Source organism: Trichosurus vulpecula, chromosome 1 (assembly GCF_011100635.1).
Source record: "Trichosurus vulpecula isolate mTriVul1 chromosome 1, mTriVul1.pri, whole genome shotgun sequence".
NCBI classification, from domain to species: Eukaryota; Metazoa; Chordata; class Mammalia; order Diprotodontia; family Phalangeridae; genus Trichosurus; species Trichosurus vulpecula.
In genome coordinates, this window is record NC_050573.1 from 165,125,095 (window position 1) to 165,150,806 (window position 25,712).

Genomic DNA, 25,712 nt, shown 5'->3' on the forward strand with positions numbered 1-25,712 from the left:
TCCTTTTAGGAAAGTCATTTTAGGAAATTATTATTTAGGAAAATAATTTTAGCACTTGAATGGAAGATGATTGGAGTAGGGAGAGAATTAAAGCATGCAGATTGTTTCAGGCCATTGCAGTAGTTCAGGCATGAGGTGATGAGGTCGTTCTCTAGAGTGGTAGCAGTGTCAGAGGAGAGAAGGAGGCAAATTTGAGAAATGTTACAAAGGTGAAATCAATAAGCCTTGGCATCAACTTGATATGGGGGCTAAGAGATAGTGAGGAATCCAGGATGACTCTTAAGTTGTGAGCTTGAGGGACTGGGAGGATGGTGTAGCCCTCTGGAGTAATAGGGAAGTAAGGAAGAGATAAGGGTTTAGGGGAAAAAGTAATGAGTTCTGTTTTGGACAGATTGAGTTCCATTGGAGGGTTTATAGAAAGAAGCAAAGGGTTAAAAGTCACCCCAGTGGAAAGAGCACCCACACTAATAAGATCATAGATCTATCAAAGAATATAGATCAATTGACAAATTGGGAGAAAAGTCATTTGTACTCTTTACCTCACAAGGTTATTGTAAAGAAAGTGCTTTGTAAACAAATTAAGCACTACTTAAATGTGAGTTACTCTTCTTTCATTATTGTTATGAATATCACATGATTTATGTGACCATTATTGAATAATTTAATAATAATCATCATTCACCATTTATATATATGTCCAACTAATCAGAGTAACTAGCTATGTCTTTCTATTATTATTTGGATTAAATTTCTCAACCTTTCAATAAAGAAGAGCTATTTTTTTTTTAATTTGCTTAATCTTATAATCACTGAAGGAATGGTAGACAGTGCAATTTACTGATGGAATAGTTTCTGGAAAGGCATAGTAAGAAGAGAGTAAGCAGTGTTTCTCTCCCCTGGGAATCCTGAGAATGAGAGTGTAGTACACGGATATCATATTAGCAGTCACTTTAGAGGCCTATTAAGTTAGGTTGACCTCTAAAGATTTATTGTTTGAGATCATTCTATTGGGAAGCACTGACTTAAATGATTTTGGACATTTTAATACTTTTCAGGCAAATATCAAACTTTTGAGCAATATGAACACTATTGGTCACTGGTGTGCGTGTCAGACTGGTGAACACCAGCTTGACGCCACCACTCCCCACTAACACGCCAAGGTAGTCATTTCTTTTGAGGAATCAGCAATAATATTTTTTTCTTCTCCTTTGTTTGTGTGAAGAATTCACATTTTGAAAACTCCCTACCTGCTTCCACCGTGTATATGTAGATCAGCCATTTCTCTGTAACTTGCAGTCACAAAATCAGAATTTGAGACTTGGAGAGGACCTAAGTAAACACCTAGTTCAATTTACATATAAAAAGCCTCCCCCTTAAAATTTACTACTCGAAAACCTCCAATAAGAAGGAACCCACTGTTGATACTAAAGTCCGTCAAAATCCTAGATCTTTCTCAAACTGCCGTCTAAACATGTGTTTTTCTTTTATTTTCTTCTTGGTTTTTTTTTGGAACCCAAGTGTAAGAACTGCTTTGTATAGAATTTTGTCCTACTGCACTTAACCAGTTAAAATATTTTGGGATGCTGACTTAGAGCTTGCTATAACTGTATATAGATTGCTCTCCATTAGATTGCAAGCTCCTGGTGGGCAGGGGCTGTCTATTGCCTCTCTTTTTATCCCCAGCACTTAACACAGTATCTGGCACATAGTAGGTGCTTAATAAATATTTGTTTATTGATTGACTCATCCAGCATATTAAATGTTCCTTACAGTTTTGTGTCATTTTCCTTTTTGATAGATTATGTATGTCATCTATGCCCATATGTAAGTCATTGATGGGCAAAATAAAGTTGAACACAGAACCAAGGGGCATGGGGGGGAAGAGGGGGGCATTCTACTGAACCCTTCCTTCCAAGTTAATAGAATCATAGTTTAAAAGTCCAACCCCTTCATTTTACAGATGAGTAAATTGAGGCCTACAAAGGTCAAATGACTTGTTCAAGGTCTTACCAATAGTAAATGACAGAGCCAGAAATTAAACCTAGGACCCTTTCCACTGTGTCCTACTGCCTTGGGAATCAAAGGAGTATTAAATGCTTTCTCTTTACAAATCCTTGTGCTAAGTACAGAAGACACCTAGGAATATAGGCTAGTCCATATTCTCAAAGAGTTTACATTCCAAGGGAGGCAGGGGAAGAACAACACCCACGAGTCAGATGGAGTGATCTCATAGTACTTAGGCTGCATTGGCAAGACAAATGGTAATGTCTGTTTTTGGTATCTTTCCATTAATGATGCCATATCCAAACCTCTATCTGATTGTTTACCATCTCAGGGAGAGGGGAGGGAGGGACAGAATTTGGAACTTAAAACTTTAAGTAAAAATGTTTTAAAATTAAAAAAAAAATACCATATCCATTTTGGATATGGAATGACTTGACAGTGCCAAGGGCTTTGGGAGTGAGAGCTCTGTTTTTTGGTCCTTGAATAGCTCTGACCCAGCCCCTGAAGAGGCAGCTGAGTCTCCACAGGGCTTGTGTGAATTCGTCAAGGGCTGTTATGTCTTCTCTTGCTAACTCCTCATTTGAAGTAATATCATCTCCTAATTAGCCATTCCCACCCCCCCACCCCGACCTTTCTAATCTACAAGTCATTTTTCTTGGCTGAGAAAACAGAAGGTGTATAAGAATTGAGAAGCTTGACCTTTTCTCTTTCGTCAGTTACCAACTTCCTATCCACTACAAGCAGTAGTTTTATTCCTCCTTTGACTTTCCTCTTCCCAAAATGTCTTTTTCAGAAACTGTTTTTGTCATCTTTTGCTTTCCTCACTACCCTTAGCTCATTCTGAGCTCTAGCACTTTTAACACTATTATTTTTTAGTGGCATAATTTTTTTAAATTAAATTTAAGATTTTTTTTATTTTTAGTTTATAACACTCAGTTCCACATGATTTTGAGTTCCAGATTTTCTTCCTTCCCCTCCTTCCCCAGACCGCATGGAATCCAATATATCTTCTACATATAACTTTGCATTAAACTTATGTATAGAATAGTCAAGTTGTAAAGAAGAATTATGACCAGTGGAATGAATCATGAGAAAAAAGAAACAAAACCAAAAAAAAAAAGCCAAAAACAAAAGAAAAAAAAGGAGAGCAAACAGTGTGCCTCAATCTGCATTCAGATTCCATAGTTCTTTCTCTGAATGTAGATAGCTCTCTCCATCATGAGTCATTTGGAGTTGTCTCTAAACCTTGTATTCCTGAGAAGAGCCAAGTCTATCAAGGTTAGTCATCACAGAATCAATATATCTGTGGTTGTGTATAATGTTCTCCTAGTTCTGCTCCGCTCACTCAGCATTGTATCGTGTAGGTTTTTCCAGGTTATTATGAAGTCCATATCTTCTCCATTTCTTATAGCACAATAGTATTCCATTACATTCATATACCACAACTTGTTCAGCCATTCCCCAACTGATGGGCATCCCCTTAATTTCCAATTCTTTGCTACTACAGAAAGAGCTGATATAAATATTTTTGTACAGATGGCTCCCTTTCCCGCTTGTGTGATCTCTTTGGGATATAGCCCTAGGAGTGGTATTGCTGGGTCAAAGGGTATGAACTTTTTTTAGCCCTTTGGGCATAGTTCCCAATTGCTCTCCAGAAAGGCTGGATCAGTTCACAACTCTACCAGCAATGTAACAGTGTTCCAGTTTTCCCACATTGTTCTCCAGTGTTTATCATTGTCATTTGTCTTGTTATCTGCCTTTTGTTCCAATTTCTCTATGTTTTAAAAGTATAAATTGGCTGGTGTGTTCTCTTGATCCTCATCACTTTCTTCAGATAGCTCTTGTTTTTCTTCCTCACTGCAGTTGTCTTTTGTGTCAATAAGGATTTATTAAACACCTGCTATGTGCCAGTACTGTACTAGGGGCCTGGGATACAAAGAAAGGCAGAAGATAGTCCCTCCCCGTGAGGATCTCACAATCTAATGGGGATGACAACAAGCAAACAAATTTGTACAAACTAGTTATATACAGGATAAATAGGAAGTAATTAACAGTAAGAAGGCACTAGAATTAAGAGGGATTGGGACAGGCTTCCTACAGAAAGTAGGATTTTAGTTGGCACTTACAGGAAGCCAAGAAAAGTCAGGAGGCAGAGATGAAGAAGGAGATCAATTCAGGAATGGCAGACAGCTAGAGAACATGCCCATAGCTTAGGGATAGAGTGACTTGTTCATGGGATAGCAAGGAAGCCAGTGCCACTGGATATGTTGGGGCTGGGGGAACCTGGAAGGTGTAAGAGGACTGGAAGGGTTGGGGGGTAGGTTATGAAGGGCTTTGAATGCCACAGTTTCATCCTTGGAAGTTTTCCATCTCTCTTGAGGACTTGACTTTCCTGATAGAATTTTAGGTTGTGGGAATTTGCCTATCCTTCCTTTGTATCTTATGAAATCTGTTCTTCCTGGATATTGGGATGTGTGTCAAGACCATAGATGACTTTTCTTCATCTTAAATCACAAATTGTTAGAGGATATTTCTACTCAAAGTTTCCATCAGAAACCTGCACTTCCATGTTATTAAGAATCAGTTGCAGAATTGACCTTCTTTTTGGTTTCTCAACTTTTAAAGGATGGCATTAACATTCAGAAAAGTCAAGAAATTGGTAAATGTTCTGCATTTGGCTTCTTTCTGTCCCCTTCTCCTCTCCCCTCCCCCACCTTTTTTTCTTAGGGCAGCATTGTTCTTTCTTTTAATTTTACAATTACTTTGACTTTGTATGTTGTTAAATCAATATGTTAATACCAAAGATGTTTGGGTTTTATGCTACGGCCTTCTTCAAAATTAGACTTACTGATTGGTGTGGCTTGATCATTCTGTTCTTTTGTCAGAGGGCTTTAAAATTTCTTCTGCTCTTTTTGGAAAAATTGATAATAGCCAGGATTGCAATGGGCCTCTTAGGGATATAGTAGTTTTTCTTCAACTCCTTTCAGACATCTTTAGAATTTCCACAGTAGATAGAGTTCATCCATCATCCCTCCACCCCACCTCCACCCCTAATCTGTACCCATACTTACTTTCTGAAATAAAATTGTACTACATTCCCTATTTTCTTTGACTAGGGAGAGTATTTTTTGGTGTTCCTGTATGTTCAGGCTGAATTTTCCCTTCCTTATTTACATTAGCATTTTAATTACTGTTAGTTGTCCTTTTTGCACTCTTCTCTAGAGCTCCTTTCCTTTCTGTTTCATAGCCCAAATATTTATAAAATGTTATCATGTACTGTCTCTTTTAGTCATCACTTCTGCAAGTTCTGCCTGTCACTCCTTTAATCTTCCCTCACAAGACAATCCTTCTGTTTTTAAAAATCAGTTTTGTTCTTGTGTTCTATATACCTTCCGGTTTTTGTCATTCATCTGTACTCCAAATGGAATTCACTTTTCTAGGGACTCCATTTTATAATGTACATTATTATTATCCATATTTTGATTATTCATTTTGATCCATTTTAAAAAATTCAGAGACAAAATAATGTGTATTTCATTGACTTATTCTTTACTTTAAATTTCGAAACACTGCTACTCAACTAGAATAGGAGTCAAAAATACTAGCACTGGTTAAGGTGACCACCAGCTAATAACCAAGAGAATTATTTATATTTCTTACCTCATGTAGGTATACTTTCTGTTGGTTTACTTCTGGTATATAACTGTTTTTATTTGAGTTAATTTGAACTCATTTTTATGTAATTTTTTAATATAATATGTAAAATATTTAAAGTAAAAGTTTGAAATAAAAGTGCCTTCCTTGTTTCCCTCTTAGGTGAATTTAAACAATATTCTTGTGTAACCCATGGCTCAGACTCACAGTTCTGACCTCATATGGACCAGGTTTAGTCTTTAGGGGCCTCTCAATAAAAATTCAAATAATTGCTCAATTCCAATTCAGGGATCAGGCCTGGCAACATCTGAATTTTCTTTATTTCTAGTTCATATATATAGTTCCCCCAGAGGCATTTACTTTCTCTGCATTCATTAAGGAAACAAGTTATGGAATATAGAACAAATTTATTTAAATACATTTAAAGGACAAAAAAAGTGCTGGTGTCATACATGACTTCTTTAATAGGGCAGTTGTTATATATTCCCTCCATTTTGGTGCTACTTCTTTCCAACATATCCTTTCCATAGCTCTCACCCACCTACCCACCCCCAAAGTACAACAACTTATAGGTGAAACCTGGGGTACATGAGTATATTTGAAGACCAGACTGAAGAGCAAGGTTGCCTTCTCCCTACTCAGTTGCTTCCCTCTGTGGTCATGACTTCACCTCTTGCTCTTGCAGCCCATGTATCTACCCAGGCTGCTTCCTGTCTCTCTATCTGTGGTACTACTAACTCTCCGTTCTTGGTCCATGCTATTTTGCACAAGGTAGATATAATGTCATGGCTCCCTTAGCTCCTGGCTAGGTTCAGGAATGGTTCTTCTCAGCTCTCCTAGTAGCCATGTTGGTGGTTTGTCCAATGTCACATATCTAATTAGAAGTAGAGCTGGCCCTTCTCTTTGTCCTCTGCACATAAGCATTAAAATAACAGAATTATAGGGCTTCTCAGGCTCCTCCCCCCCATCCCCCAGGCTCCTTTTTCAGCCTTATACCATACATGAAGACAGAATATTAAGTAGCTCAGTTACTAAATTTGAATTTAGAATGAACTGGATTCAGATCTCATCTCCACCATTACTCATGTCACTCTGAGCATGTCACCTAACCTCTGAGCTTCAGTTTCCTCTTCTATCCTTCCCTCCACAGCCATCCGTACTACCACTACCACTAACTCTTAACCAAGTGACATAAATAGGAAAAGTAAGCCAGCCCTGCTGCATTACTTAGTTAAGGTCTTGAGGATGCTCGAAGTGGCATTTGCTGGGTAGGTAAAACCACCACCACCTCCCCTGAAATCCCAGTGGAGACAGCCTAGGAATCTGAACCCAAAAAGCCAAGAAAGAGCAATTCTTCTCCCCCTACCCCCATCCTGATCACCTATCTTGTTTGCACTCTGGTCCTGGAAACTCCAGGGGAGCACACCTTGTGGAAAAGAGACCTACTATTCAAGTTATCTCCACCAATGGTCAGACATAAGCCCCAGATCACCAATTAAATTAGCATATACCCTGCCCCCATATTCTACCACAAGAATATGGACTCTGAATCCAGTCCCTCCCTTGCCCCTGACAGCTAGAGGAGCAACCTTTATGGAAGTGTGGCCTTGTAGCCACAGCTTATGGCAAACCAGAAAACAAAGTTCTCATGACCAAAGGCATTGGCACCATCAAATGATTCAAAGGATGTGATTTTATGAATCAAAATGACCCTAAAGGATGTGTATTAATATTTGTTTTGTAGCGGCACCCTAAGGACCACTGGTCATTTCCATTTTGCATTCCACTTTGCATTTGATACGTTCTATATGTTGACTCCCTGTACTGGAATGTGAGCACCTTGAGAACAGGGCTTATCTTTTGTCTTTGTATCTCCGGTGCTTTGTTCATGTTCACTCATTTAGTACCTACTTCACAGGGCTATTGTGTGCCTCAAATGTAATAGCGCATTGCAAACCTAAAAGTGCCATATAAATGTCAGTTATTGATGACGACGACGACGACGACTACTACTACTAATAATAATAATAATAATCACTTTTGTACGCACTAGTTATAGACAAATCATTTACCTTATTCTCATGTTTTTATTCTCTGACTGCAGTCTTCATAATTTTAAAAAAAAAGTTCCCATGTATTAAATGCACTCTCTTGAAAGTACTGTGTATAAATTTCTCCATATCATATAAATGCAGCACTAGTTCTGTGGTCTCATCAATATTGATACAGCCTCTGGTTGTGATGATTTACCACCTGCCCAGGTCTTTACATTCTATGTGACTTGTCCATATCCTCTGGTAACTCTTGCATAGACATGTCTACCCAATGAGCAAGATATTTTTCTCTGCATCTTTTATCTTTACTTGCTTTCCCTTATGGTATAAATCCATTTTCTATCACTACTTTGGCATGAAGAAGCTTTGCAGCTGTTCTGAGCAATGGTGCACTCCTTGTGTGTTCATTAGTCTGAATGAGGTCAGAAAGGTCTTAAGTCTGCAGTTGAGAAGCTCAAGTAGATAATGAATCTCAGAAAGTTGAAGGCTTTTTTTTTTAAAGGACTCAAAGCACGTGGAGAGTAAAATCATAGAGCCCCTTCTCAATGCATGCCTTCCCAACTCTAAATATACATAATCCCCATCAACAATTGGTATATTGTTTACTCACAGGGCCATAGTACTTAGAAGTTATCCTAAATTTCTGATTGTGATTGCCCTCCAAACTTGACCCTTCTTGAAGTGTTTTATAAACAGTTTAAAAGAACAAATGAAGTATTAGAAGCAGCTACAGGGGAGGCAATGCTATTGGCTTTCCCTGGGTGAAAAAATATCATCTATAAAGGACTGATTGTGCTCATCTGCTTTCTGGGTATCCATAAGTTTACTTTACTTGGGCAAGGGAGAAGGGAGAATAACAGAGAAATTGTCATATGAGCCAAGAGCTCATATAGCGGTAGGAAATCGAATTGCCTTGGTCTGAAGAATATTACTCATGTCCCCATTCTGTGTCAAGTGACAGTGTAAATCAAGGGCAGTTTGATTTTTTTTTTTAAGTTTTCAGTCCTGAGAACAACAGAGGCATTTATGCCATGGGAGCTGTGCGCAGGACCTTCCATTCATTTATATGGCCTTGTGCCAAATACATTTTTTTTTAATGGCGCCTTATAACAAATTATATACGATTTCCCTACTTGGTTTCTTGACTCGTACTATAGGTATGACTAAGGGTGTGCTGGTAAATGTTTCACAACTAGCCTTCCAGGGGACAAGAGGGAAGTGGCTGGGACACACTTTTAAGTTTAATCCCCATTATTAACGTTTTCTCCATCACCTTCTGAAGTCTAGACAATCAACAAAATAATAAATCAAGCCTTGATTTGTAGTATTTGCCAATTTCCAAGGAATAAACGCTCACAACTGAAAATTTAATTATTGTCTCTTAAGAGTGTGAACCTATGGGAGGCAGCTCTAGCACACCACTTCTATAAGTCAAAAAAAAATTAAAGGAGAGTTTTTTTTTTTCTAGATGTCTTCATTGCAAATGTTGTCAAATAGAAGAATACTAATACCTTACTTCATATTTCAAAGCTTACATTTAGAACACCCATCTTTATGTAATAGAGTACAATTTGTAATAAGCCTTTTTTATAAAGATAAAGGCATTGGATGCACTTATGTTTCAATATTCCTTTGGATTTTGCTATTTCATGTCACATGTGTATATGTATGTGTGTGTGTGTGTATACTAGATATATGGTGACCCAAAAGTCTTAGTACAGCTTAACCTCTAATAGCTTATACAATAGTTTTACATATTATATTTGATTAAATGCAGTGCAGAAGAGAATTCCCCAGAAATTAAGATAGTTCATTAAATACAATTTTAAAAACATAATGCCAGTTTTAGGAAGACAGCTCCTTTGGTTTTATAATTTCAAATGTTTATTTTCTCATTTATGTAATATTTCATTTTTTATTCTGAATTTAGTAGATATCACACAAAATTAGCATTTCTATCCACAAAATAGGGCAGAAAAAGAGTACCCCTAAAAGTGTAAATTTGTGTTACATATAGTTTCTTTGTCCCTTTAATTATTTAATAAATTCAGTATTTATCTTTCAAATCTATCTTGCTTTTCTGTGTTTCCTTCTGGTCTTCTGAGTATTGAAAAAAAGGTACTTAAAAGACTATTTTTTCTCTTTCTCCTTTTTGGCTGGATATGTGGGGGTATACTCTATTTACCACCCTACCCTTCTACTCTCTCCCTGCTTCTATTATTGAAAAAGAAAAGAAAACAAAACAGAACCTTATAATAAATATGAATAGTCACACAAAAAGAATTCTTACCTTGGCCAGATCTAGAAATATGTCTTCTCCTACATCCTGAATCTGTCACTTCTTTGTGAGGAGGTGGGTCACGTGCTTCATGTCAAGTCCTCTGGCAGAAATCAGTTTTGGTCGTTTCACTGAATGCAGTCTTAATCTTCTCTTTACTCCACACCCCACATCTAGGGAGAGGAGAGTCTCATGAACTTTTGTACTTGTCACTGGCCTTCTAGTGGCATTTTCAGAATCGTAGTGACTGGTGGCAGTGTCTTCATTGGGAAGTAAGGCTAGACTGAATAAGAAGGGGAATGGCAGAACAGGAGTCTGCAAAGAGCCAGATTAAAAGGCTGGATTTCACCTAATGGGAAGATCATAAGGACTTCTGCAAAAGCACTTCGTGGATATGAGAGTGGCCTCCTTACTATGTGCCCTTCTAGGCTTGGGCCCACTTTCCCCTGGGCCCTGTATGTATTTAATTTCTCACTAGGCTACAATCCAGACTATTCCATCATGTCCTGGAAAACCATTTCACCCTGGAATTCAGATCTCAGAAATCCTCTTAGGGTCTGCAGCCCCACCTCCAGCCCCCATTGAGTGACTCCTCCCAGCACTTCCATTTAAGAGGATTCCCAAGACAATCATTTCTCATTTCTCACCAGGCTACAATCCAGACTCTTATATGCTCTAATTCTCTCACCCTCTTTTCACCTTCCTTTATGGGTTATCTTTTCCCATTAGAGTTATAAGCTCCTTGAGGGCAAGGAACTCTCTTTTTTTCTTGTGTTTGTATTCCCAAAGTGAGAACTCTGAAAGACCTTAACTTAAAAAGGCCAAGGTCTCCCATTGCAACCTGGGCCATCTCCAGTTGTCCTGATCTATATCTGGCCACTGGGCCAGATGGCTCTAGAGAAGAAAGTGAGGCTGAAGACCTTGCAAAGTCCTCCCTTACTTAAATCCAATTAAGTTGCAAGTGGTGGCATCACCTTCCTGATGTCATGGTCCTTTTCAAGAATGGCCACACCACACAAGCTTGACTCATGATAAGCACTTAATAAATGCTACTGGCTACGCAACTGACTGGCTGGAAAGATTGTGACAGACTTTTGGGAGTATCTTTTTTCTTTTTTGGCCACCTTTACCACTTTAACAAATACCTATTTCTAAAATCTAAGTCTAGCTGGCAAGTTGTAATCCCTTGACACCCATTGAGTTAGCATAGCATTGGGGGTTCATGAACTACAATATTAGAAACTGCCCCCCCTCCAACAAAAACACTCAGGGTTACCTTTAGAACACTGAGAGGAGATTTAGTAGCCATGCTATGAGAACCTACACTAGCAGTTAGAAGTTCAAGCTTTAAGAATGAGTCTAGACCATGCACTACACATAAAATTAAAAACCTTGTCACAGTCTTATGACCAACAAGATGGAAGTCTAGATATTTTCTCTGATCCTCATAGCTTCTCAATCCTCTCTATAATAGTAATTATGCACAAGAGATAAAACAATTTCAGCTACATCCACAGGCTAGGGTACCAAGAACCCTAACGTGGTAATAGTCCAGTGAATTGATAGCATGGCAGGCTAATCCCTAATGCCTAAAATTTTGTTGTTGTTGTGTTGTTTTTCAGTCATAGGTGACTCCTTGTGATCCTCTTTTGGTGTTTTCTTGGCAAAGATACTGGAGTGGTTTGCAATTTCTTTCTCTAACTCATTTCACAGATAAGGAAACTGAGGCAAACAGGGGAAACTGAGGCAAATAGGGTTAAGTTACTTCCCCATGGCCACACAGCTAGTAAGTGCCTGAGACTGGATTTGAATTTAGGCCCTCCTGACTCTAAAGCTGATGCTCTATACACCGTACCAACTTTAATTACAATAAACTGAAAAACTTAAGAAATTAAGTGGTAACCAATAGATAAATGGTCAAACAGTTCTCCAAAGAAGAATCACAAACTGTTAACAGTCATATGAACAAATGCTCCAAATCACTAAAAATAAGAAAAATGTAAATCAAGAGAACCTTGATGTTTTACTTCATACCCTGCAAATTGGCAAACATGACGAAAGTTGGAGACAGTCAATGTTGGATGAGTTGTGGGACGATAGGCACAGTAGTGCATTGTTGGTGGAGCTGTGAATCATCAAATATTTTAAGAAGCAATTCTGAATTATGAAAATAAAATAACTAAAATGTCCATATCCTTTGACCTAAAGATTTCATCGCTAGACATATCACAAGGAGGCCACTAATAAGAAGAAAGGCCTTATATACACCAAAATATTTATAGTAGCTTTTGTTGTAATAGCAAAGAATTGGAAGCAAAGTAGATAGCTATTGATTGGGGAATGGTTGAACAAATTGTGGCACATGAATATAATGGAATATTGCTAGGCTGTTAGAAATAACGCATTTGGTAATAGAAAGAACCATGTTCGTCTCCATGAACTGATGCAAAATGAAGTAAAGCCAAGAAAACAATATGCATCATGTAAATTGAAAGAACACACACACACACACATACACACACACACATAATCAAAATTATGAATGAACATAATCTCAAAAGATGAGATAAAAGACACCCCAAGCCGTTGTTGCTGTTGTGGAATCATTCAGTCTTGTCTGACTCTTTGTAACCCCATGGACCTTAGCACACTAGGCCCTCCTAACCTCCACTGTCTCTCAAAGTCCATCCAAATTCATATTCATTGTTTCTATAACACTATGCATCTGTCTCATCCTCTGATGTCCCCTTTTTCTTTTTGCCTTCAATCTTTCCCTACATGTGGGCCTTTTCCATTGAGTCTGGTCTTTACATTATATTGAGGTGCTATGTCCCTGAGTGCACATGTTTTCAGGTTCTTTTGATGTATCAGTTATACAAGTTTATTTCCTCTTATTTTTTATGGAGGCTTTTTGTCATTAAATATTGTTACATGGCATGACTCTTTGGCAGGACAAGAAAGGAGATAGGGAAATGATGAGAATTAACAAAACAAAGCCATCAATAAAAAACTTATTTTAAACGTTTTTCACAAATCTAATGTGGTTAAAATTAGAAGGGAGACAATTGGTGAAAAATCTCTGCATCAAATTACTCTGATAAGGGTCTGATAGCTGTATCAGGAACTGTTTTAAACACATAAGAACTAGAGCCATTCCCCAATACATAAATAAGCAAAGCATATGAGTGGGCATTTTTTAAAGGAAGAAATACAAGCCATCAATAGTCATATCAAAAAATTCTTCAAATCATTACTAATTACAGAAAGATATATTAAAGGAACTCTGAGTTTTTTGTCTCAAGCCTAACATTGGTGAAGAGGACAAAAAGAATGACAATTGTTGGAGGGTGTATGGGTAAGCACAATAATGCATTGTTGATGGGGCTACCAAATGTTTATTAAAATTATAGACAAAACACGTGAGCAGAGAAAAGAGAAATGTCAATTTTAATGAAAAATTAGCTATTATCAGAAGCATTTAAGAATCCTCTATGTAAATTCTTTAAAATAGGGTTTGGTTAGAATTTAGGTGAATATGACTATTAAAAGATATCGATGGATTTTCCTTTTAACTTTCAGTTTATTAGATTGGTAGTCATCTCTTTTGACGATTATTAGCTACAAGACTTCTCTAAATTTTTTCTTTCACTTGACTTCAAATCATGTGTTTATGAGTATAATAACTATTGGCAGAAAAATGTACCCAGTACTTGGTACAAACAGCAGAATCCTTTTTTTGCCTTTCTCTTTAAAGAGTTATTTATGAATAGTTGCCAAAAGGTGGTATTTTTCCCAAACAAATGCACATTATGAATGGTCTTCTTTTAAGCCTGAAATTTCTTTAAACATGCCTGGTGGGTTTTGAGTACCTGCAGTTAAATAGTGTTGCTTTTGGCAGATCTGGGTGAGCAAATGAGGCATAATCTCTCTGATCTCAGGAGTCTGGTCAGTCAGCCATGACATTCTCAGTGTCTTTTCTTTCTACACCCTGTCTCAACAGAGCTGTGGCCCAGTCAGTTCTCAGTGGGGATGCCTAAAATTACCACGTGCTTTGGAGCAGCAGATGGTAGGATAGTGGGGGAAAAAATCAGGCCCCAAGGTTTAGGTTCATGTGGGGTTCAGTATGAATTGGAATGATTTTTACAATTTTTATTTTCCAAAGAAAATTGCCCATTGAGAGCCTTAAATTCTAGAGGATCCTTCAGAAAAATTTCAAGTTATAAGACTTTGAGTCAAGCATTAATTTCTAGTATAGAATTCTAGTGAAAAAATTGCTCTTGTGCTCAAATTGGCTTATGGCAAATTTAGCCATAATTAATTTGGGGTCTACATGAAAAAACGGTTTGAAAATTTATCTCTACCTTTGGGAAACAAGATAAAAATAATGGTCATCACTTGTAAGACTTGACATATATCCTTTCATTGTTTCTTCCTTTATTTCTGTAATTTTTATGAAACACTTCACAAATCCTAAAGTATTATATATGGGTTAGACATCATTGTCATCAGTCCCCAGTTAATATTTTTGAAAATATCTCTAAAGAAATGATATGTAGATTTAAAAAAAAATCTGCTTTTATTACATTCACTTAACATTCGTTCATTTTAAAAAGCATGCTTTCAAGTCAAGCCAATGATCACTTATTAAGCACTTACTATGTACCAGGCACCGTATTAATAATTCCAGGAATATGGGGAGGGAAAAAAATACTCTCTACCTTTTATGTATTGGGAGCAGGGAATGATTCTATTTTTTCTCAAACTTTATAATAATATTTATTATAAATTTCTTATAAATAATATTTATAATAATATTTGGGGCATAATGTGTTTTTCTTCATTTTTATTTATTTTTATCTCATATTTTAGGAGATTCTTAACCTAAAAATATTATCCTTTTGCGACATTTCACAAAATATTAGGAAAAAAATAAAATTGAGGCCCAGCATAGAGAGCACTTTACAAAGGAAAGAAAATATTAAAATGTGACTAGCAGACTGACAAAGCCAGGAAATTAAGAGTTTGGCTTCAATTCTGCCCTTAATTCACCTCATTGTGTTTAGGTGTTGGAGTGATCTCAAAACAGTATGTGATCTTCTTGCCTTTTCTGCACCTACAGGAAATGTAGTCTGATTTTTAAAAGGGAAGCTTCACAGAAACAGGATGACTCTACTATTCAAATTTCTCTACTGCAGCTTGGTGCTGTGGTAGGAACACTGTATTTGGAGACAGAGGACCTAGATCCTCCTAGTTCTGCTACTAAAAACTTGTATGATGTTAGGTAAATCACTGGAGCCCTCCATGCCTGAGTTTCCTCATCTATATTGGACTACATGATCTGACCCCTTCTACTTCTGATTGTACGATTCTATGATCCTACAAGGAAAACTAATTTTCATAGTATCATTTGTATTTTTTTAGTAATTTAAAATTACTACCACAATAATTTCTAATGAAACCATTCAAAAAAAGCCCTTCCTACTCCTTCTTATCCTTTGCTAATTGCAAAATGAACCCACTTTCACTAGAATGTGTCCATTCTTTCTTCCTACAAGTTAATTAGGAAGCATAAGTAGACAGCCAGGATAATGAAAGGTTTGGAAACCATATCATATCCAAAATGGTTGAAAATACTATGAATGTTTTTCCTGTCAAAGAGAGATAACTTAGGATACCACAATGTCTGCCTTCAAGTGTTTCAAACATGATAAAGAAGTAGGCTTTTTTCTGTGTAATTTCTGAGAATGGAACTGGAACCCCAAAAAGTGACAGTTTGAAGGACATATATTTATTTGACTCAATGTATTAACATTCAGGTGGAGAATGAATAGTTAATTGTTGATAATTTTACAAAAGGAATTCATGGTTTGAGTAGAGGATTGGACTGAGAGATCTTTATGATTCTTCCATTGATGGTCTTGAATTATCACCATTTGTTAAATTTTCTTCTGTATTAATGTGAACCTCAATTGTACTGTATTTAAGATGTTACTGTTGATGCAGTTGTAAGATGGTGCTTAAGATTAAGACACATAATACATAAGCCATTAAAATCTTTATTTAGATTGGTTAACTACTACTATTTTATTTTTTTTAAATCACATTTCTCACAGGACTCATGTTTTTGCACATACATTGTAAGAAAACAAACTTAATGCCTAAAAAACTTTAATTTATTTTTCAAAGAAAGCTAGTCAAAGTGCCCAGCATAATACTCTACAATGAGGTATGAAGGTAATATTTATTTTTGCTTTTTCTTTGGCTAAGTTGGCAGTATGAGTTCTAATTTGGGGAGTAGTTTAATTGTGTTTGACTTTTATATTTAGAAAAGGTAAGGGAAAAATTTCAAAGAAATCATTACATAAAAAAATTTAATTCATTATGTATAATCAATGAACAAACATTTTAATGGCTTATGAATCCCCTCTGAAGAATACACAGGAAGTAGTAGACAAAGTTGCTGAACTTGAGGAGCGTTGAACTACAAATAACAATTACTAAGTAAGTATCTGTCTCGTCTTCTAGAAACAATGAGGTAATATCAATTGTTTAGATTATCATTGAGGCCTCCTTCATTAATTCAATTCGAATATTAATATTTCTCTTTTAAAATGGTCAGCGAATTGGAGAAACATCTTACCAAACTCGCTGCAGGTTAATATATTCATGTCAAACTAGTATATGTTATGTACAAATACATCCTATTTTAAAAGAGAAGCTTAGGAATCTAATTTTTTAAAGATTCTATTTTCCCTGGGTCTGCTCCCCAGTCTACCAAAGCACACTTACATAGATATTGCAAAAATTGTCCCTAAAGAAATAAAGAACAAATTAAACAACTGAAGGAATATTCAAAGCTTATACTTGAGTGACTATAATAAAAATGACAACACTACCCAAGTTAATTTACAAATTTAATACTATGCCAAACTGCCAAAGGAATACTTTACTGAGGTAGACAAAATAATCACCAAAATTCATTCAGAGGACCAAAAGACCTAGAATAAGAAGAAAAATAATGAAGAAAGGTTGAAATGAAGAGGAAATAATGCTTCCAAACCTTAAACTATATTATAAAGCAATAATCATCAAAGCTATGTGGTCTTGGTTAAAGGAAAAAAAATAGAAAAGTAGGTCATTATAAGAGATTAGATAAGTAAGAATCAGAAATAATTAAACTCAACAATAAAATGTATAATAAACTAAAATGTAAAAACTAAGAAAGAAATCTGTATTTGACATTACTAAAGTAATCTCATACAGATTAAGTTTAGATCAGTATCTTATGGCATATTCCAAAATAAATTCAAAATGTATGTTAATATTAAAGATCAGACCATAAAAACATTAGAAAAGAAAGAGATTCTGTATCTCTCTCATATATATGTATATGTATATATGTATGTATGTATGTATGTACGTATGTACATACACACATCCTCAAAAATTGATAAAGGTGATTACAAAAGTTAAAAATAGATCATTTTAATTACATGGAAACTTATAGATCATAAAAATTAATACAGTTAGGTTAGAAAGAATAGTAGTTGACTGGAGAAAATCATTCTAACAACTTTTATAAAAGTCTGGTACCCTCTGATATTAGGCCTTTAATACTCCTAGGGTCAGCCTAGAAACATTTAAATCTAATGGGGAAATTTTAACAATACAGTAGAACATAGATAATGCTAATATGTGGTTTTCTAAGTTCATTATGTGACCTTCAGAGATTCTTATGTAAATAGATAAATTGTCTATGTATATAAAGAAAAACATTCTCCAAAGTTGCAAACTTTTTTTTGTTTTTTTTTTTTTCAGGCCTGTCTTCATTTATTTTTAATTAATTAATTTTTAGTTTTGAGCATTCATTTTTATAAGATTTTGAGCTCTTACTCCTGTTCCTTCCCCATCCCCAAGATGACATGCAGTCTGATATAGGCTATACATGTACAATCATATTAAACATATTTCCACATTAGTAATGTGATAGAAGAATCAAAACAAAATGGAAAAGCCCCAAGAAACAAAAAAACAAAAAGAAATTATTATGCTTTGATCTGCATTCAGACTCCATAGTTCTTTCTCTGGATATGGATAGCATTTTCCATCATGAGTCTTTTGGAATCATCTTAGATCATTGCATTGCTGAGAAGAGCTATGTCTATCAGAGTTGGCTTTCACACAATGTGGTTGTTACTAAGTACAATGTTCTCCTGGTTCTGTTCACTTCACTCAGCATCAGTTCATGCAAATCTTTCCAGGTTTTTCTGAAATCTGCTTGCTCATCTGTTCTTATGGAATAACAGTATTCCATTACATTCATATACCACAACTTGTTCAGCCATTCCCCAATTTATGGGCATTCCCTCAATTACCAATTCTTTGCCACCACAAAAAGAGCTACTATAAATATTTTTTGTACATATGGGTCCTTTTCCCTTTCTTATGATCTCTTTGGGATGCAGACCTAGTAGTGCTATTGCTGGATCAAAGTGTATGCACAGTTTTATAGACCTTTGGGCATAGTTCCCGACTGTTCTCCAGATCGGTTGGATCATTTCACAACTCTACCAACAATGCATTAGTGTTTCCATTTTCCCATATCTTCTCCAACATTTATCATTTTCCTGTTTTGCATGTTAGCCATGTTAGGTGTGATGTGGTACCTCAGAGTTGATTTAATTTGCATTTCTTTAATCAGTAGTGATTTAGAGCAAAAAAAATGCAAATTATTAACCAACTTCTATACTCCAAATCACTGACAATAAAAGAAATACAAATCAAATAACTCTGAGATTTCACCTCATTTCAAGAAAATTGGCAAAAATGACAAAAGATGGGAATAATCAATATTGGAAGGGTTGTAAAAAGGATGCACAAATGCATCATTGAATTGTAAATTATTTCAAGCTTTCTGGAAAGGGGATTGGAATTATGGAAAGCAAATGACTAAAATGAGCTACCCTCTGGCCCACAGATTCTAGGCCTCCTAGAAACACCAAAATATTTGTAACAGGGGTTTTTTTTTTCTCCCTGTACTCCCCGCCTTTTTTTGTGTGATGACAAAGATCTAGACATAAAGTAGCTGCCATCAGTTGGTGACTGGTTAAACAAGTTATGGTGCATGAAGTCAATAGACTATTACAATGCTGCATCAAATTGTTATCATAGATCAATATGGAGAATAATGGAAAGACTACATAAACTAGTGAAAAAAAATAGAAAGAAGAACAATATCATAGCAACTGAATGCTGCAAAATTATAGTGATCAACCTTGATCCCAAGGGAGACATGTAAGAAGATAAATAAGAATGGAACACTGCATATAAGAGATTTTTTTTGTTTGATAGATTGGCTAGTTTTGATGAACTTTTTCTTTAAAAAAAAAATCTAGCAGAAGGTGGGGGGCTACACATTGTAGGAAATGAAAGTGATCTAAAAACAAAGATACATACCCTCCACTATTATTTGAATCATCTTCAGTTTTTATTCTATAAGGATTTTGGTGCTCTATGCTTCGTGAATCATATAGTTATCTTGAGGAGAATATTGACATTTTTAAAAATGTCCTTTTCTTTTTTGTTTCTTTAAGAACTCAAACTTAACTTAAGGTCAATACAGCAATCAAAATAGTTATTAGACCTGTGATTTCATTAGTATAGAAGACTACTGATGAGCAAACTCTATACCAAGAGTTCTTAAATTTTTTTGTGTTATGGACCACTTTGACATTCTGGTAAAACCTATGGATCCCTTATCAGAAGGTTGCAAGTGCATAAAATAAAGTACTTAGGACCACAATGAAAACCAACTGTATTGAAAGACATTTGTCAAAATGTTAACTAAAAAATAAACTATTTATACATCTCTGAGTTAAGAATCCCTGCAGTATCAATGCAGGCCAGCAGTTTATCTGCACTTTTCTTAAAGAGACTTGTTTCTATTTGGCTTCAGTTCTTGGCAGAACCAAAGTTGGAAAGAGGCAAATTTAGATTTGACATCTGGAAAAACATTCTAATAATTAGAGCTTCTCCAAAGCAGAATGGGATGCCTATGATATCTGTCTTAAGAGGTGGCTGGAGGTGTTCATATAGATCCTGGATAATTTGATATTTGGATACAAAAGAAGACTTTTCAAAATGTATCGGTAATGTTGGTAGCTGTAGATGATGACATTTTTGACGTTAGCTTTTCAGTGGCAAAACATAGACAGTCACTGCATAGAAGACTTGGGCTGAGGTCAGTTGCATGTAGTGGGCATTAGTTTCTTATCAGTGTGACCTGTCCCTGCACAGTTAAAACTACTTCTGACCTATGGGCCAGACTCCAGCCCAATATTTGATAGAAAATGGGACTGACATCTATTTCAAGGGTTTGTTTCATTTTTGTCTTTTTATCCCAAGCATCCACTATAGTGACTGACACACAGTTGGCATTTAATTAATATTTGTGGAATTGAATCAAAATAGACTGAATATCTACTTTAAATAAATGTATTTGTTTCTGATTACTAAAATTAAATGGGAAATTAAGAAATTTATCAGTATTACATAGTTTTGTCTTTAAGAATAGTTTTGGAAAGCAAGATCTAGACTGGATAAAGTGGTCTTTTATTTCTAAATCCTATGATTCTATTATGATTAGGTCTTCTTTTGGAACCTTTGTTCCTAAAATTTGATTCATGAGCCAAAGAGTATTATGTAATTTTATTTCTGTGCAATGGCAATGCTTAGTGTATTCCCATCATATTTGGTAAAGGTATATTAATACTGAAGTGAACATTCTGAAATGTATAATAAATGAATCAGGCATATGTTTGAACTTGCCACAGTCAAGCTTCTTGCCATAATTTAAGAAACATATTTAGAAAAATTACCTTTATTTCTATACTAGATTCTTTAAAAATAAAAGCTTTTTGTCATTACTTTAGTCGTCTTGTGTTATCTACAAAGTAATTGTAAAATTAAACTCATCAATATCATAAGCTGTGATATTAGTGCATTTTAATTATAGCTATAAAAACCTGATAATATGGTAATAAACTTGAAATTTCTATTAAATTATGCCTTAGGGTAGCAAAGCTTGGATGCAGAGGGCCAAGCCCATATCTGATTCTATGATTTTTCTTAAAACCAGAAAACAAGAGTGAGAAGTCAAATTATTTTTATTTATAATACCTTTCATCCAATCATTTCAAAATATTTATGTAAATTCTATAGCTCATTCTTCTACATAGTACTTCATCTAAGTAGGAAGGTGGCATTGCCATGAATGCTCTTTGAGAGACATTTAATTTGGAGCCGTTATGAAACTGGATAGCTGCTCATTGGCGCAGGACTAGGAGGCTTTAATGTTTTTATTTTACTAACTTAAATGTAGAGAAAAAAAATTCCTGATTGATTTGAGTCCTTTATTCTCCTTTAACAATTAATATCCCACCCATGAATGAAATTATTTCCCTTTGTACCCCCTGCTCACACACCCAGACAGGCTAATTCATAGCTTTCTCAATAGGAAAATATGAAAGTTAAATATGTTCCTTTTAAAAATACATACACACAAATAGCCAAGGGTGGTCTTAGCTTTCTGTCTTCTATTCTGTGTTTTCTTTTATATAACCCTTCTGCATTTTGTGTTCAAAAAACTGACATTCCAATAGCTTTTCCTTGGCCTTATGCCTGGGCTGCATATTGAGGAGCAAATGAGGAATGCTAAGAAGTCCCACCAAGAAGAATATTTGTTGTGAAAGTAGAATTAAGTTCCAGCTTCTTCCTCTACCCAGATGAACATTAGTGATTTGTTATTTTTGTTGTTTTAAGGAAAGATGAGGTAGGAAAAGGAGAAGATAGGCTGAATAAGAAAAGAAATGCCCAGGAGCTGTGATTTTAATTGTTCCATCAGTCAGTGGGACATAACCAATAATATCTTTTGTCTGTTTTTCAGGGGCTAATTTCGTAACGCGAAAAATTAGCCGATCTGTAGCTAAGATTCACCTTGGACAATTGGAAAGTTTCAGTTTGGGGAATCTGGATGCCAAGAGAGATTGGGGCCATGCCAAGGACTACGTTGAGGTAGGCTATTTGCTATCTGCCTTTTTTTCCTCAATGTTTTTGTTTTCTTGATATTTTGAATGCTTTGTTTTTAATGAGCCAGCTTAACTTACTGATGGTATCTTGTAAATTTTTGCTAATGTAGATTTACTTAACCCCATTCTATCTTTGATTTTAGCCATAATTCTTCAGTAATATATTTATTAGCCTACATGTGGCCTAAACAAAGTTTTCATTTAAAATAGTTCCAATAATTTCCCTGAGCATAAAAACTATGTTGTATCCAAGTTATAGGAATGTAAGTAGTGCATTATCTCTCAGTAACATTGTTTTGAAATTATTAGATTCCCTTCACTGTGAGGGTCGTGAACCTTTCTTATCAACAAAAACAGATAAAAAACTCACAGACTTAAAAACAAAGTAATTCTCAGTTTTGCAAGACAATTTACCCAATATAAAATTTCATAATACTAAGAAGTTCAGATGTACATCCCCAACAAGTTTCTTTAATTGTGTTATCACTTGTAGAAGAGCTCCTTTCTTTGTAAAGAGGCCCAATAAAGATGATGATCTTTCATTTTGAGATAATATAGTCATTATTAAGGTCCTATTTTCCGACTATCAGAAAGGGAGATAAATAATTTTCTTTTTAAAAAACGAACAAATGGCTCTTGGGATGCATTTTGATTTTACATCATAATCATTTTGAAGTAGGGTAGGGAAAACCATCCTTTCCTTGTTTCCCAGTTGACAAAGAGAGCCATCAAAAATATCTGCTATCGTGACAGAATCTGACAATATTATAATGTTTTTTCCTAGTAGTCTCATGAGCTTCTTTTGCAGGGATGAAAGTTGGTTTTGTTTTATCTTTATAATCTTCACCAGTATTTCAGTACCTCAGAGTTCAACTTCCTTCTACTAATCTCTTCAATTTACATTGCTGAAATTATTGTACATATTCTTCATTTGATTCTACTTATTTCCTGCTGCATCAGTCAATACAAATCTTCTCATATTTCTCTTTCCTCACATTTACCCTTTAGTATTCCTCAATAATATTCCATGAAATTAATATAAGATATTGTTTTCATCCATTGCCTATGTTGATAGACACCTACTTTATTTCCAGTCTTTTGCTACCACAAAAGATATAGCTATGAATATTTTGATACGTATTGGACATTTGTTTCTACTTTTGGCTTGAGGGGTGCTGGATGGTGTTATAAACACACTTGTGGATTTGATAAATCCAATGATATGGACAGCTTAATGATTTTTATTGCATAATTTCAAATTGATGACTTAAATGAAGACTTAAGATTCCAATCTTAATGAGTGGATCAAAGAACAAATCATAGAAATAATTAACAACTTTGTACAAGAAAATGCTAATGATGAAACAACAAATCAAAATTTCTGGAATGTAGCTAAAACAGTCCTCAGGGGGAAAATCATACCCGTGTGGTCATATATTAACAAAATTTTTTAAAAAATGAATAAAACTAATATATATTTTTTAAAATTAGAAAATCAAAAAATTAACAAATTAGAACAAAAGAGGAGATATTAAAATTAGAGGGGAAATAGATAAATTGGAAATAAAAACCATAAAAATGATCATAAAATTAACATCTCATTCTCTGAAAAGAAAATTAATACACTGTTTGCTAATCAGATTTTTGAGAATCATTAAAATTACAAGTAAATATGATGAAATCTCAGCAAAACCAGAAGAAACAAAAAGAGTGTTCAGTACACATTATGCAGTTATATGTTAACAAAAATTGAGACTACAAATGAAATAGAGGAATACCTGAAAAAAATAAAAATTACCCAACTATCAGAAAACTGGAAAGAAATTTCATACAACCCAATCTCAGAAAAGGAAATAGATCTAGCTCTAAAGGAGCTATCAAAGTGGACCTGATAGATTCACAGGAGAATTTTATCAAATTTTTAAAGAACAGTTAGTACCCATTCTAAACAAATTATTCTCAAAATTTGGGAAGGAAAACACCCTACAAGAATCCATTTGAGACAAATGTAGTCCGAATACTAAAAGCAGGGAAACATAAAACATGAAAACTGTAGGTCAATGTCATTAATGATTACTGATTCAAACATTTTAAATAAGAGCCTATCAATCAGACTACAGCAATTTATCCAAGAAATCATTCCTTATGATCAAGTAGGATTCATACCATAGATGTAAGAATGGTTCAACTTTAGGAAAACAATTGACATAATTAGTCATATTAAGAGTACAGAACATGTAAAACCACATGATCATCTCAGTGGATACAGAAAAAGCCTTTTGACAAAATCCAGAACACTGTTATGCTTAAAAACCCTTCAAAGTATAGGCATAAAGGGACTCTTTTTTAATATCATAAAAAACATCTGTCCAAAAGTGAAAGCAAGCATCATATACAACGGGGATACACTAAAACCCTTTTCAGCAAATCTAGGAGTGAAACAAGGATGCCCACTGTTACTTGATATAGTTCTGGAAATGCTAACAACAGCAATAAAACAAGAGAACGGAAGTAAAAGAATAAAGATAGATTAAAAGGAGATAAAGCTATCCCTTTTTGCTGATAATATGATGGTTTACCTGGAAAACAGGTAATCAGCAAATATACTAATTGAGAAAGTTAATAGCTTCAGCAGAGTTGCAGGCTACAAAATAAATCTTCAAAAATCAAGGTTTTTATATAATAATGTCAAAACACAAATCACAATAATAGAAAGGGAAATCCCAAGGGAAATAAGTACAAATTGAATAAAATAGCTAGGGATCAACTTCCCAAGGCATGGAAAAGATTTGTTTAGATTCCATTACAAAACACCCCTTAAAGAAATAACAACCTGAATGACTGGAAGGATATTCAATGCTCATGGCTAGGCCATATAATTAATATGACAATACCACCACAGTTAATTTATGCTTTTAATGCTATACCAATCAAATTGCCAAGGTTTGTCCTTCACAGAGCTTGATGAAATAATAACAAAGAACAGAAGATCTAGAATATCAAAAGAAATGATTAAAAGAAGTAAGGATGAAAAGGGAATGGCATTTCCAGACTTCAAGTTATGTTATAAAGTTACAGCCATCCAAAGCCTCTGGTATTGGTTAAAGAATAGAGAGATAAATCAATGGAATGTACTATACAAGGGAGAGTAGAAACAATAGAACTCAATAATCCGATGTTTCTTAAAGTGGAGAACATATGATACCTAAGGAGAAAAATTTTCCATTTGATAAACACTTCTGGGAAAACTGGTAAGTAGTTTGGCAGAAATCAGGCTTAGACCAACATCTTACACCACATTCCACAATGCACTCTAAATGGATATGTTACATTAAAAATAGTGCTATATAAAAATTAGAAGAGAAACAAATCATATACTTTTCATAGCTATGAGTAAGAGCTGCATTCTTACTAAACAAGAGTTACAGGCAATTACAAAAGATAAAATAGATACTTTTGATGACTTGAAGCTGAAAAGTTTCTGCATGGACATCATGAATACATTTTACATAAGAAGGAAAGTGGTCAAATAAAAAAAATCTTTGTATCGAATTTCTCCAATAAGGGTTTGCAATCCAAGATACATGAACACTTAATAAATATATATGACTGATAGCCATTCTCTAATAAGTAGAT

The 25,712-nt window shown here is 35.0% G+C and overlaps 1 protein-coding gene across 2 annotated transcripts in view; it reads left to right on the forward strand.

Moving 5' to 3' along the window:
- GMDS (GDP-mannose 4,6-dehydratase) overlaps positions 1–25,712 on the forward strand; it is a 782,760-nt gene that overhangs the window by 343,423 nt on the left and 413,625 nt on the right. For both annotated transcript variants that reach the window (XM_036765676.1, XM_036765686.1), the window contains exon 7: positions 21,935–22,062. In XM_036765676.1, coding sequence (XP_036621571.1) covers positions 21,935–22,062 — 128 coding nt within the window. The remainder of the gene's footprint in view (positions 1–21,934; positions 22,063–25,712) is intronic.